The sequence below is a fragment of the Solenopsis invicta genome, chromosome 3, assembly GCF_016802725.1.
Source record: "Solenopsis invicta isolate M01_SB chromosome 3, UNIL_Sinv_3.0, whole genome shotgun sequence".
Classification (NCBI taxonomy): Eukaryota; Metazoa; Arthropoda; class Insecta; order Hymenoptera; family Formicidae; genus Solenopsis; species Solenopsis invicta.
The window spans coordinates 15,082,451-15,095,116 of record NC_052666.1 but is presented as its reverse complement, the minus strand read 5'-3'; the positions used below and the strand labels follow the sequence as shown (position 1 = coordinate 15,095,116).

The following is a 12,666-nucleotide window of genomic DNA, read 5'->3' as shown; positions in this document are numbered from 1 at the left end:
TTCAAGAAGATTGTCAATATATGTGATTCATATTCGAACCTTTTAAGTTCAAATTTTTCGAATAGTTTGGATTCAAATCATAGAGATTAAAATCCAAATTGAATCAAATATTATCTGATTCGATTCGTATTCGAATAGTTCACACATCTCTATAGTATTTTTATTTTCTACCTTCTAATGTACGCAAAACTTTTCCATAGGCAACGTCAAAGATATTGATAATACCATCTATTGCGCCGCTTGCAATATATTTACCATCAGGGCTCTGGAATGCAATCTCTTATACACAAGTTACATACACTATAGATTTTTATAAGATCTACTTACATAAGCAACACTTAATGTAAATTTCCCACCTCTCGTATCTAACGTCTGTTCCTGTTTACCATTGTCAGTTCCATATAAATGTATTTTACCAGCCTGGCTACCAGATACGATGAATTTATCATCGGGAGAAAAGACTAAAGTCCAAATGTCTACCGGGCCAACCTCAATATTTAATAGCTTATCACCAGAGTGCAAGTCCCACAATTTCAGACTCGAGTCGAGTGAGCTGGAGGCACATTCTACAAATTTCATTATAAAAAATTAATCTAAACCAATTAATATCTCATATAGCATTAAAAAAAGTTATTGAGACAGCAATGTGTGTGTGTTAAATATTATAACTTCAACATTGTAAATACCCAGCAGAATTTATATGTCTAAAAATAAGATTGGCTATTGCGTTGTCGCGTTGCCGCATTCTGTGTGCAGGAGCCATTAAAGTATGAATGTTTATTTTCAATATTGAATCTGCATTGAGTTTCTTCATTGATTGTTAATGTTGAAACAGTGAACGAATTATCTTTCAAAAACTGAAAAAAATTAGACCAAATAACAACCAAATCAAGTTGTTGAAAAAATATTAACTTCAATCTCACTTAAATAAGTAAAAACATGTTTCAACTCTACTGAATTTTTTTTAGCATTAAGAGAAAAAAAAATTAAAGAAATATCCATCAATAATTCAACATTCTCGCAACACAAAAAAAATCTGAAATTGCGAATAGATATCAAACTATTGACCACAAAATTAGAAAAATTATAACAAGATGGTTGAAAACGTAATGATAAAAAATCGCAAAAAGACTAATCAAGTGTCAAAAAATGGTTAAGATGAATAAAACACAAATTTAAGCATTATTATAGTAAGTTTGTCATAGTATTTGATGGAATTGCAATTAGATTTCCTCTTTTCGAAAAAATCCACTTCACAATTTCTATAACTCATTTTATAATTAAATTTTAGAAAATTAAATGATAAGAATTTGAGAATACCTAATATAAATTAACAATAAAAAGCAGTCCTAACTTATATTATTTTAAAGTAGAAATTGAATTAATTAATAATTAATTAATAATTAATTATATGACAAACGTCTGTAGCTTCTGATTCATACAGAATCTTGTCAAGAATTGAGAGCGAGTTGTTAAGATAAAATCAATAAAAATAAAAAGAAAATAAATAATGAGATATTTCGGTTACACTATTTAGAAATTGTTATTAGCAAATAGGATAGGTAGGTGTATCAAAATAAGCCTCGTCAAGCAGTTCAGTGTCCTTATTTCAATTTAAATTTATTTTTTTAAAAGTAGATTATTTAAAAAATGAGCTTTTTGTGAAAATTATGTTCAGAATCAAAAGTTTTTACATACAAGTTGTTCCAGTCAAAAGTGTAATGATGACTTATAATGTTTCAAGACTATTCAATGTTTTGCCAAGTATGATTTTATATTGTTCTTATCCCTTTTCTCGTATTGAATCTCGTAATGAATCTTTTTAATTAACCCACGTAAGACGTATATAGTGCTTAACACTACAAAACGCGTGATATCAGTACAAAATTACCTTTTTAAGAAAAGGTAAAAAAAGGCGCCAATGTATGTGTGTGCGCTTAATTAATTCAACCTAAATGTATTTTTTTTTATGTATAAAATTTTTAAACTGCGCCAATTATAAAGAGATTATATTGCTCTTTGAAATAACTGCTGTATTTACTTAAAAATAAATATCTTAAATTTAATCCAACCTAAATATATTTTTTCCAAAAAATGTATGAAATCTTTAAATTGCGTCAATTATAAAAAGAATATATTGCTGTTTGAAATAACTGCTGTACTACTTTCAACGAATAAAATGCAAGTAATAGTATCTTTATTTCTTAAATAAAACCCAGGTAGCGATATCTTTAATTCCTTTTTAAATAAAATTCTAGTGATACTATCTGTATATTTCTATTGAAACATTTTTCTGTTTTAACCGAAGTAGATGTACTTAATTTAAAAAAGTTTTAATAAAATATATAACATCTAATCTCAAAGAATTAAAGAGAAAACAGAAATGAGAATTAAAGATTAAGTAAAGATATTTTTGTATACGCACGCACGCACGCATGCACGCACGCACGCACGCACGCACGCACGCACGCGCTACTATCTTTCAAATCCATACCTTCATTGCAATAATTTATTTTGTTTCTTGTTACCGCTTTAGTGAGTGCGTCTGCTATCATGCTTTCGGGCGGTATACAATCTAGGTCTATAATTTTATTTACAATTAATTCTTTTAAAAACTTATATTTCGTGTCTATGTGTTTTGTTCTCGCATGAAAATTGTTCGTGTGTAATAGCTTTATTGCACTTTGGTTGTATGAAAAGTTTAATTTTTCCGCTTACATATTCATTATTAATTTCGTTCATTAACCTTCTTAACCATATTAATTCTTGAATTGCTACTGCTATCGCGATATACTCTGATTCGGTTGTTGACAAGGAAACTGATTGCTGCTTTTTGGAAGACCAAAAAATTGCATTTTTTCCCAATAAGACAACGTAGTTGTTAGTTGATCGCTTGCCCAATTCGCGTCGCAATAGCTACATAACTTGGACAAGTTAAATCCATCAAATTCTAATCTCAAATTATCCTTTAGATATTGTAGGGTACGTTTTAGTGCATTCCAGTGTACAATTCCTGGATCTTCGACATAGGATCCTAAAGAGGTAATTGTACTACCTAAATCAGATCGTGTAGCTTGGTAAAGGTATATTAAACTGCCTATGGCTTCCCTGTAAGGAATTTTCTTCATCTCATTTCTTTCAGAATTGTTCTTGGGTGACATTTCTTTTGTTAACTCTTAGTTAATATCAAGTGGTGTTTTCGACGGATTACAATCTTCCATGTTAAAGCGATGTAAGATTTTCTTGATGTAATCTTTTTCTTCTAGATAGTTTTTCTTTTTTCTCTGTTTCTAGAAACATTTATCCCCAAGACTCTTAAAACTGCTCTTAGGTTTCTCATCTTAAATCTCTGTTCTAATTTCTGTATAACTTCTTTCTTTATTTTATTATTATTAGTAAATAATAACAAATCATCCACGTAAACTGCTAAATAAATTACATTATCGTTGTCTCTTTTAATATACAGGCTTTGGTCCACCTGTGAACATTTGAAGGCTAATTGTTTAAGTGCTTTATCAAGTTTCTTGTTCCAGACATTCGCTCCTTGTTTCAGCCCGTATAATGCTTTCTTTGACTTGCATACCTTTTTTTTATCCTTTTACAATGAAACCGTCCGGTTGTTCTATATAGATTTCTTCTTCTAATTCTCCGTTTAGAAAGGCTGTAACGTCAAAGTGTTCAATCTCATAGTCGTATTTAGCCGTTAACGCAAATAAGCATCTCAGTGTTGTGAATCTTATTACGGAACAGTACACTTCATTATAATCAATTCCTTCTATTTGCTCATATCCTTTTACGACAAGTTTTGCTCTATATCGTTCTACATTTCCTTCTGAATCGCGTTTTATCTTGAAAGTCTATTTCGTTTTAAAAATTTTCTTATCTTTTGGGGCAATGCTAAGTTTCCAGATTTCGTTCCGTATTAAAGCCTCGTATTCTTTTTTCATTGCTGCGTTCCAATTTTTATTTTCCAGAGCTTCTTGAACAGTTACTTGTTCGTTTGAAACGACAGTTGATACATTAAAAATAATGAAATCTAACCAACTCTTCGGTTTCTTAATTCGTTCACTTCTTCGGATTTCTAAACTTTCTTGCTCTTCTCTATTTGCTTCTTCATTCCTATCCTCTATATTTCTATTCTCATTTTCATTTGTTTGATCATTGATTGTTTCTTCATTAATTCTATCATCGTTTTCTTCGCTGTTGTCTATGTTATCATTTCGTTCTTCATTTTCGATCGGTTGTACCTTCACTGAATCTTGGTCCTCGATAAAATTTTTCAAAGATAAAATTGTTTGATTGTTTCTTGATGAAATCTTTTCTTTTTCTTGAAAAACTATTTCCTTTTCTTGATTGTCGGATTTCCGTTTAGTTTTTTGATTTTCTAGTTTTTCTTCTCTATTTTTATCATCTTCGAAAAAGATTACATCTCTTCCTTTAAAAACTTTTTTCTTTGTCCCATAAACGGTAGCCTTGAGTGTGCTCTAGATATCCCAGAAAAATACAAGATTTCGCTTTCTCGTCCAATTTTAGTCTCATCTCCTTTGGAATATGAGCCAATGCCTTTCATCCAAATGTCTTCAGATGGGATAAATCGGGTTTTCTCCCTGTCCACATCTCGTATGGTGTTCGATTTCCTAAACCTTTTGACGGTTTAATAAATATACTGCTGTTGACGATGCTTCAGCCCAAAATTGCTTTGGTAGTTTTGAATCAATGAGTAGGCAGCGTCTTTTTTCGACTACTGATCTGTTGTATCTTTCGACTAATCCATTTTATTTCGGTGTGTATGGAATGGTGAGTTGATGTTGGATACCTTCTTTTTCAAGATATGCTTTAAATGCTTCATTAACAAATTTCCGTCCGTTGTCTGAACAAAGAGCTAAAATGTTTTCGCCTGTCTTTTTCTCAACATAAATCTTATATTTCTTAAATGTTTCTAGTGCTTCTGATTTATTTTTTAGAAAATAAATGCTTAAATGTCTAGAATAATCATCTATAAATAAGATAAAATATTTAGCTCCTCCGATTGAGTTTATTTCCATTGGTCCGCAAATATCAGTATGAATTAACTCTAAGAGTTTTGATGCTTTCTTTCCTCTAATGTCATTTTTAATAAAAGGTCGTCGCGTTTGTTTTCCTTTAACGTATATTTCGCATGGTTCCTCTCCCAGATTTTTAAAATCTAATCCGCGCGCGTGTTGATCTCGCAAAACTTTCATACTATGACGATTCAAATGTCCTAGCCTCTTATGCCATTTAAGAGCACTAACAATCTTACTCTTACACGCGAGTTCTTTTTGATGTGTCAATTCATACAGGTTATTCTTTATTTTTGCAATCGCTATTAGATTATTATTGTAACTATCAGATATTTCACAAAAATCTTTATTAAACTTTACAATTAGGTTTTTCTCTGTTATTTTACGCACGGATAGCAAGTTAACTTTCAAATCTGGTACAAAGAATACATCACTTACTATGATTTCGTTGACTCGACTGTTTAAATTAATTGCAAGATTCACGGTACCTTTTCCTTTTATCTCTAACCGCGTATCATCCGCTACCGCTACTTCTGCGTTGGCCAGGGGAGTAAAGGATTCGAAGAGTTCCCTCTTTAAGATATGTGCGCCGTTGCTGCTGAATCGATGATCCAAGTCCCACTTTCGTACGTATTGCTGTCCGCTATAAAGGCTGTCGTCCGAAACGCCGCTTTGGTGCTGGTTTCACTCTTCTTCTTTTCTCGTTGCTCCGGCTTCTCTTCTTTCTTCTTCTCTTTGCAATTATTCGTCGAATGACTGGGTTTGCCGCAGTTCCAACAAAGGAACTTTCTCGGTTTGAATTTTGAGCTTCCACTTTTAAATTGACGCTTTGCATGAAAAGCTGTTTCTCCTTCCGCAGTACTTTTCTGGCAGATTGTCTCTTGCAGTAACTTAGTCTTAATAGAATCTCCCGTGATCTGTATTCCAGAAGCTTCTAATGCCATTATCATTGGCTGATATTTATCGGGAAGACCCGCTAGTAATATCGTTCCAAGCCATTCTTGATTAATCTCGAAACCGATAGAAATCAATTGGTGCGCTGTAGACATGTCGTAGATACGTCTCGCCGACGTATTTGTCCATCGATCCTCCGCAGGTTTCAAATTTTGTAGTGATCTTACAAAGTAGACCCAGCTTTCTTGTAAGTCTTGTGTCTTCGAATACCGACTGAAGATTTTTCCACGCTTCTTGCGCTGTCGTCGTTTTTGACACGTGCATAAAGATCAACTCGTTTACGCTTAAAATTATTCTTGCTCTTGCCTTCGTTATCTTCTCTTTGTTGGTCTCCGTTCCCTGGATGGCTTTCCATAAACCGTCCAAATGCAGCAGGCTCTGCATAACAATTTTCCATGTACAATAATTTTCTCTTCCTTTTAGCTTGCCAATTGTAACGTGGCTATGTGATTCTGCCATCTTCTCTCTTCAGAATCTCTTCCTTTGGATTTTAGGACATTCAACAGGAACAAAATCTTCTTTGTAATACCGTTCTTCAGAGCTAATTCACTTCACTAATTTTTATGTAAGCACTGAACCGTGTTCTGGGCCCATAACCAATGTTAGTTACGTAAATATATTTACTATTATTTTGTAGTAATAACTTTATTTTATTAGTGAGAAGTAAATTATAGAACGTCTTGTTACAACGAGAGATACTAACAAAATTAAGAAGATCGTAATTATAAATAAAACATGCATCGTTACATAGCAACTAATTATAATTTGATTTTACGATTACTATGATCATGCATTCATGCAGTGATTACATCTAGTTATACAAAGTGTGTTCTAACTATATTAACTACTTTTCTTATAATTTTAATTTCAATAAGCATGCTACGGTCAGTTCTACAATTACAAATAGCTCCAAACTCGAGGTAATTCGTAACTAGTCCGGGAATATCCCAAAATTTGTGTTTCAAGTTGAAAGACTATAACAAAGCTGTTGTTAAGACTTTCTTTTATTTAAAAAAAGATATAGGTATACAAAGATATCCGTAGCGACGACAGCCATATCGAAATATGTTTGCAAGGCTGGAGTCGAGGCAGCGAACATACGGTCAATTTAAACCTATTAAGCCTGCAGGTACATATTTATAAAATTTTTTGATAATACAATTTTAAATATTCTATTGTTTTATCATTATTTTTATACTCCGTACAGGGCGACCACAGCGCATACATACCGCGCAAATACGACAAATGGTTACTGATGATCCAACCATCAGTATACGAACCATAGCGCGGAATCTAGGAGTTCGTTTGAGTACGGTACATAAAGCTTTGAAATCGGCTCGCTTCCATCTTGAGCAAGCAATCTTGAGTCGGGCTTTACGTTGTGAGCAGGAGGAAGGGAGACACTTCGAGCACTTGCTCTAAAAATATGATAATTTGTTGTCATATTACGCACGATCATACGTAGATGTAACTTTTCATCTACGTGTGTTCTTACGCAATATGACTTCAAAATATCTATTTAAGCTTTATGTACCAAAAAAATAGGTCTTTAATGTGGTATAATATGGCTCTAGGCGAAGGTCCACTTCAAAAAACCTAACGCGCCAATCGTGGAACCTCAAAGGTGGTGTGGAAGTCCACGTTACCATTTAGCTTTCATTACTTGATATCACATTACAAAATTATTTCTGAAGTTCTTTAAATTAAAAGTACTTCAAAGATAATATTTAAATTCAAAAGATTACAAGTATTAAAAATTTGTGATAAAAATTGTGTGGATATATTATTAAATGTATTCAGTATTCTACGTTTCTATTTACTACTTTATTTATTAATTTGATTAATAAATAGAAATAGTAATCTTAGTAACAAATGTAATATAACAAAGTATGCACAGCTTTCCCCGGTAAAAACTATTCTAATAATTTTTTATAAAATTTCTCGTTTATAGAATTTAACATTCCTGGTTACAGTTTTTCTCATAATTTTTATACGAATAGGAACATTTTTCAGAAATACGTAGAAATAATACTTAGAAAGTCTACATCTCTTATTGTTAGAACTTTTCATACACGTACATTCTGAAGTATTCTGAGATTTCTCATCTCACAGTTTTAAAAAAATACTTTTAACTTTTTTACATTTTTTTTTACATTTCATAAAAAATTATACAGATGTTCGGAAAAATTATACGAAAAAAATATGAGAAAAATTTTCACCAGGGGCCTGTACGTGTCACTCAGTCCTGCGAGATCGCGTTCGCGCGCTCAACCGAAGCAGCTGTCATCTAGGAAACGTTTAGCAAATTAGCAAGCTCAGTCGGTACGGCATCTACGTACGGTAAAAGGCTGGACAACCATTAACGAACACCCTGTATATTAAGAAATTATTCTTACAGAAAACATATATGTACATTACATATGCATAATTAATGTTTTTAATAAAATATCAATTCAATAACAAGATGTTACGATAGATGTTTGGTCAGCTGTTAAAATAAATTCATGTTCATATGACAAGAACTTTTTTTAAAGGAACTTTTATATTTTCGATATATTACCATAAAAGTTCTTATCATATGAACATTGTAATGAATAGCTGACCCATGGCTATTGTAACATCTTGTTATTAAATTGATATTTTATTGAAAACATTAATTATGCATATGTAATGTACAAATATGTTTCCTATAGGAATAATTTCTTAATATAAATGTCACTGCGTATTTATATGACAATTTCAATATCAAGAGATACCCTTGTGGTATCTTATCATGTCACATGCCTAAACGCGCGATATGTCAGCTGTGATTCGTCAACTTTAATCGCGAATAATTTGAAAATCATTAAACCCTCGACATTTTTGTATTAGAACTTTTTTCTCATAATGTTCCAAAGAATCCACTTTTATGGGATACAAGCTTTTTGGGACACCCTGCGTATGCGCGCGCGCGCATTTGTGTATATAGGGCAAGAAAAATTAACAAACAGCAAAATATCCTAAAAACTAAGCGTTTTGGAAAAGTGTTTCAGATAAAAGTTATAGGGTTTCAAAAAATCTATTTACTAATATTATTAGTTTGACCTTGGATGGCCAAGGTCAGATCAAAATCACATTAACTTTTTTAAATGAAACACCCTATTTTTGATTCCAGAATCTAATAGCTGGTGTCAAGATCTTTCCAAAAGCCTACAAGAAAGTTTATTTTCGTTGAGTACTTTCCAAATTTTGAGGCTTAAAAGCTACAGTGTACTGTAACTTTTAAGCGTTATAACTCGGAAAGTGCTTAATGAAAAATAACTTCTGATTAAAATTTATATTTACAATGGTGTCACACAATTCATATATATATATATATATATATATATATATATATACAGGGTGTCCGGAAACTAGGGAACTTACTGCTTTGACAACTTAAAGGAGATAAAAAGGGACTCTTGCCTACGAGCTAGGCGCGATGGCGCAGCGTCACCGCACATTGGCTCATACGTTTTATTTTATAATTCGATAATTGTAGCGAACATCGCAAAATGGTATAAGACTTTTTTGTCCCTTTTTATCCCCTTTAAGTTGTCAAAGCGGTAAGTTCCCTAATTCCCGGACACCCTGTATATATATATACGCACACGCATACGCACACGCACACACACACACACACACACACACACACACACACACACACACACACACACACACACACACACACACACACACACACACACACACACACACACACACACACTATATACAGGGTGATTCAGAACGACCCATGTGTCCCTGTAAAGACGTGTTCTTGAATAAATTCTGAGACGATTTTTCCTGTACGAAAAATTTGTCCGACACTTACTTTTTGAATAATAAGAGGATGAAGTTAGCGAATCACGGGCCGTGTACACATGGTAGACAAAGGCGGCGCAACTCACTGTCCGACGCGGGCGCTTATCTGTGTCGGACGGTGAGTTGCGCCGCCTTTGTCTACCATGTGTACACGGCCCGTGATTCGCTAACTTTATCCTCTTATTATTCAAAAAGTAAGTGTCGGACAAATTTTTCGTACAGGAAAAATCGTCTCAGAATTTATTCAAGAACACGTCTTTACAGGGACACATGGGTCGTTCTGAATCACCCTGTATATATATATATATATATATATATATATATATATATATATGAATACACACACGCGCACACGCACGCACACGCACACACACACACACACACACTATATATATATATATATATATATATATATATATATATATAGTATATGTAAAGTAATTTTCAGATGTAGATATCCTTATTTCAATACACTGACACATGCACACTTATTTTATTCATATATTTTTTATATACAGTACATTTCAGAAAAACAGATTAAATTTAAATAAGAATCAACATATTACTTTTTAAATTTAGATTTCTACCAATAATTTCAAAAGTGATTTTACACATTTTATTAGATTGTGTCAACAATGTTATATATACAGGATTACCATTAATGGTTGTCCCCACGTTTTACCATAGAAGCACGCATTTGTTATTTCTAATAGCGATTTCAGCTGGGGCATACCGGTTGCACATTTCAGGTGTTGATGCAACTTTTGTGTTTGGCTAGTCAAATAATGTAATCCCTCAATGATACCGCATGTTTATTTGGGCTTGATACACCTCACAAGTGCATATTGAGTGTACACAAAATGAACCTGAGAAAATAGTTGGAGCCAGTTTGTGTGCCTGTAAGGTTGCACACTGATGCACCCCAGCTAAAATCGCTATAATATAATAATATGTTAGAAATACATATCAGTCAGTAAATCATGCTCCTATGGTAAAAAGTGGGTGCCACTATTAATGAACACCCTGTATATGTATATATATTAATTCAACAACCATTAAAAATACTAAAAATAAAAGAGGTCTTTTCAATATTTGTTTTGAAATATAACATTTGTTATATTGTCATTTCTGAAATGTTAAGTCAATATTTGTGTGCTATATGGGTATATCTTTTAATCCAATATAATTCTTTACTTGATCCATCCGAACTAATAGCTATGGACACAACTCCCAAGGAATGTCCAGTTAACTTGTGTTTCAACTTCAAAGAATTATCCCTTAGCTCCCATACTTTCACAGAATCATCAACAGAAGCTGTTACCAAATATTCCACAATCTCTTCATTAAATGGTATAGAATCCCTGTCAAATAATAAAATATATGAACTACAATCCTGTACTAATTCTAAATTAAACCCCTGCACACACAATGGGGTTATTTGTATTCTGAGCACATTTTTTTTTTTTTTTAATTAAAACCATTGTAATTAGATATAATTATATACAATTTTTTCTAAAATTATATACTTTTTGAAGATAGTACAATATACACAAAAGTCATTATATATTTTTTTATATGTAAAAATAATAAAAAATAAACTCAAGTGTAAACTCCATTATGTATAAAAATATCAAAAAACGGTAATTATTCAGTTTAGGTACTTCACGTCCGATTATTAGGAAACTAGTCTCATTCGACGCGTTTTCACTCGAAACGAACGAATCTGGTAATAAAAAGTGTCGCTCTGCCCCGCGAACCGAGATATCAAGCGTTAAAGTTGGCGATTGTGCAGGTTAGGATACATGTCATCGGCGTATTGTAACGAACTGAGCATGCATTGTGATAGAAATGTGTATGAAATTTGAAATGTTTTTTTATTAATAATTACATCACTCCCACGTTTACTATACTTGATTATGCAATGTATATTTTATCCACTCCCCCCTGTTAATTATTAAATATATTATAAAAATGTTTAATAAAATGTCAATACTGTATTAGATTAAAGAATTTATTAGTTTTTGTGCAATGTAAATTTTTTAACTAAGGCATTAAAACAATTTATTTTATAAAATAAATTGTTTTAATACCTTAATTAAAAAATTTACATTGCACAAAAAATAATAAATTCTTTAATCCAACACAGTGTTCTGACAAATACATTCAAGTGTAGTAGATGTAACAGTGATTAACATTTCAAATTTCGTGCACATTTCTATCACAGCACATGCTCAGTTTATTACAATACGCCGAGATGACATGTATCCTAACCTGCACAATCGCCAACTTTAACGCTTGATATCTCGGTTCGCGGGGCAGAGCGACACTTTTTTCTGCCAGATTCGTTTGTTTCGAGTAAAAACGCGTCGAATGAGACTAGTTTCATAATAATCGGACGTAAAGTACCTAAACTGAATAATTACCCAAAAAACATGTGTATAAATGGTTAAGACTAATAAACTTTGATTACCGTGAATCGTCATTATCTAGGGAAAGATCCTTCTTTTTCTTTGGACAGCCCCAGCCACAAGTCCATATACTATCTTCATGGGCATTTTCTGTTTTGTGAATCAAAGCGTACTGACAAAAAAAAAACGGAAAAGAAAAATGCTAGATAATTTTAATAAATAAGATTATTAGATTTATTCTTACCATTTTACTATCAAGAAATAAATATTTAATTAACTGGATAAAGTTTTCATGTGCTTTTTATCATTTATCCACTTTAACTGTTCACCTACATACACTGCTATCAAATCTAACCTAACCTTCAGCGCATAAAGAGCCTCGCACATGAAATGCATAACATAACATAAGCACAACGTAAAGG

The 12,666-nt window shown here is 32.4% G+C and overlaps 1 protein-coding gene across 1 annotated transcript in view; it reads right to left on the bottom strand.

Annotated features, from left to right (window-relative positions):
- Positions 1 to 12,666, bottom strand: part of LOC105197115 (WD repeat-containing protein 61) — a 22,576-nt gene extending 9,910 nt beyond the window's left edge. Inside the window, exons 1-5 of the mRNA XM_026140429.2 lie at positions 12,489 to 12,666; positions 12,307 to 12,416; positions 11,031 to 11,197; positions 328 to 566; positions 172 to 265 (exon numbers count right to left, since the gene is read on the bottom strand). Coding sequence (XP_025996214.1) covers positions 172 to 265; positions 328 to 566; positions 11,031 to 11,197; positions 12,307 to 12,416; positions 12,489 to 12,491 — 613 coding nt within the window. The 5' untranslated portion in view covers positions 12,492 to 12,666. The remainder of the gene's footprint in view (positions 1 to 171; positions 266 to 327; positions 567 to 11,030; positions 11,198 to 12,306; positions 12,417 to 12,488) is intronic.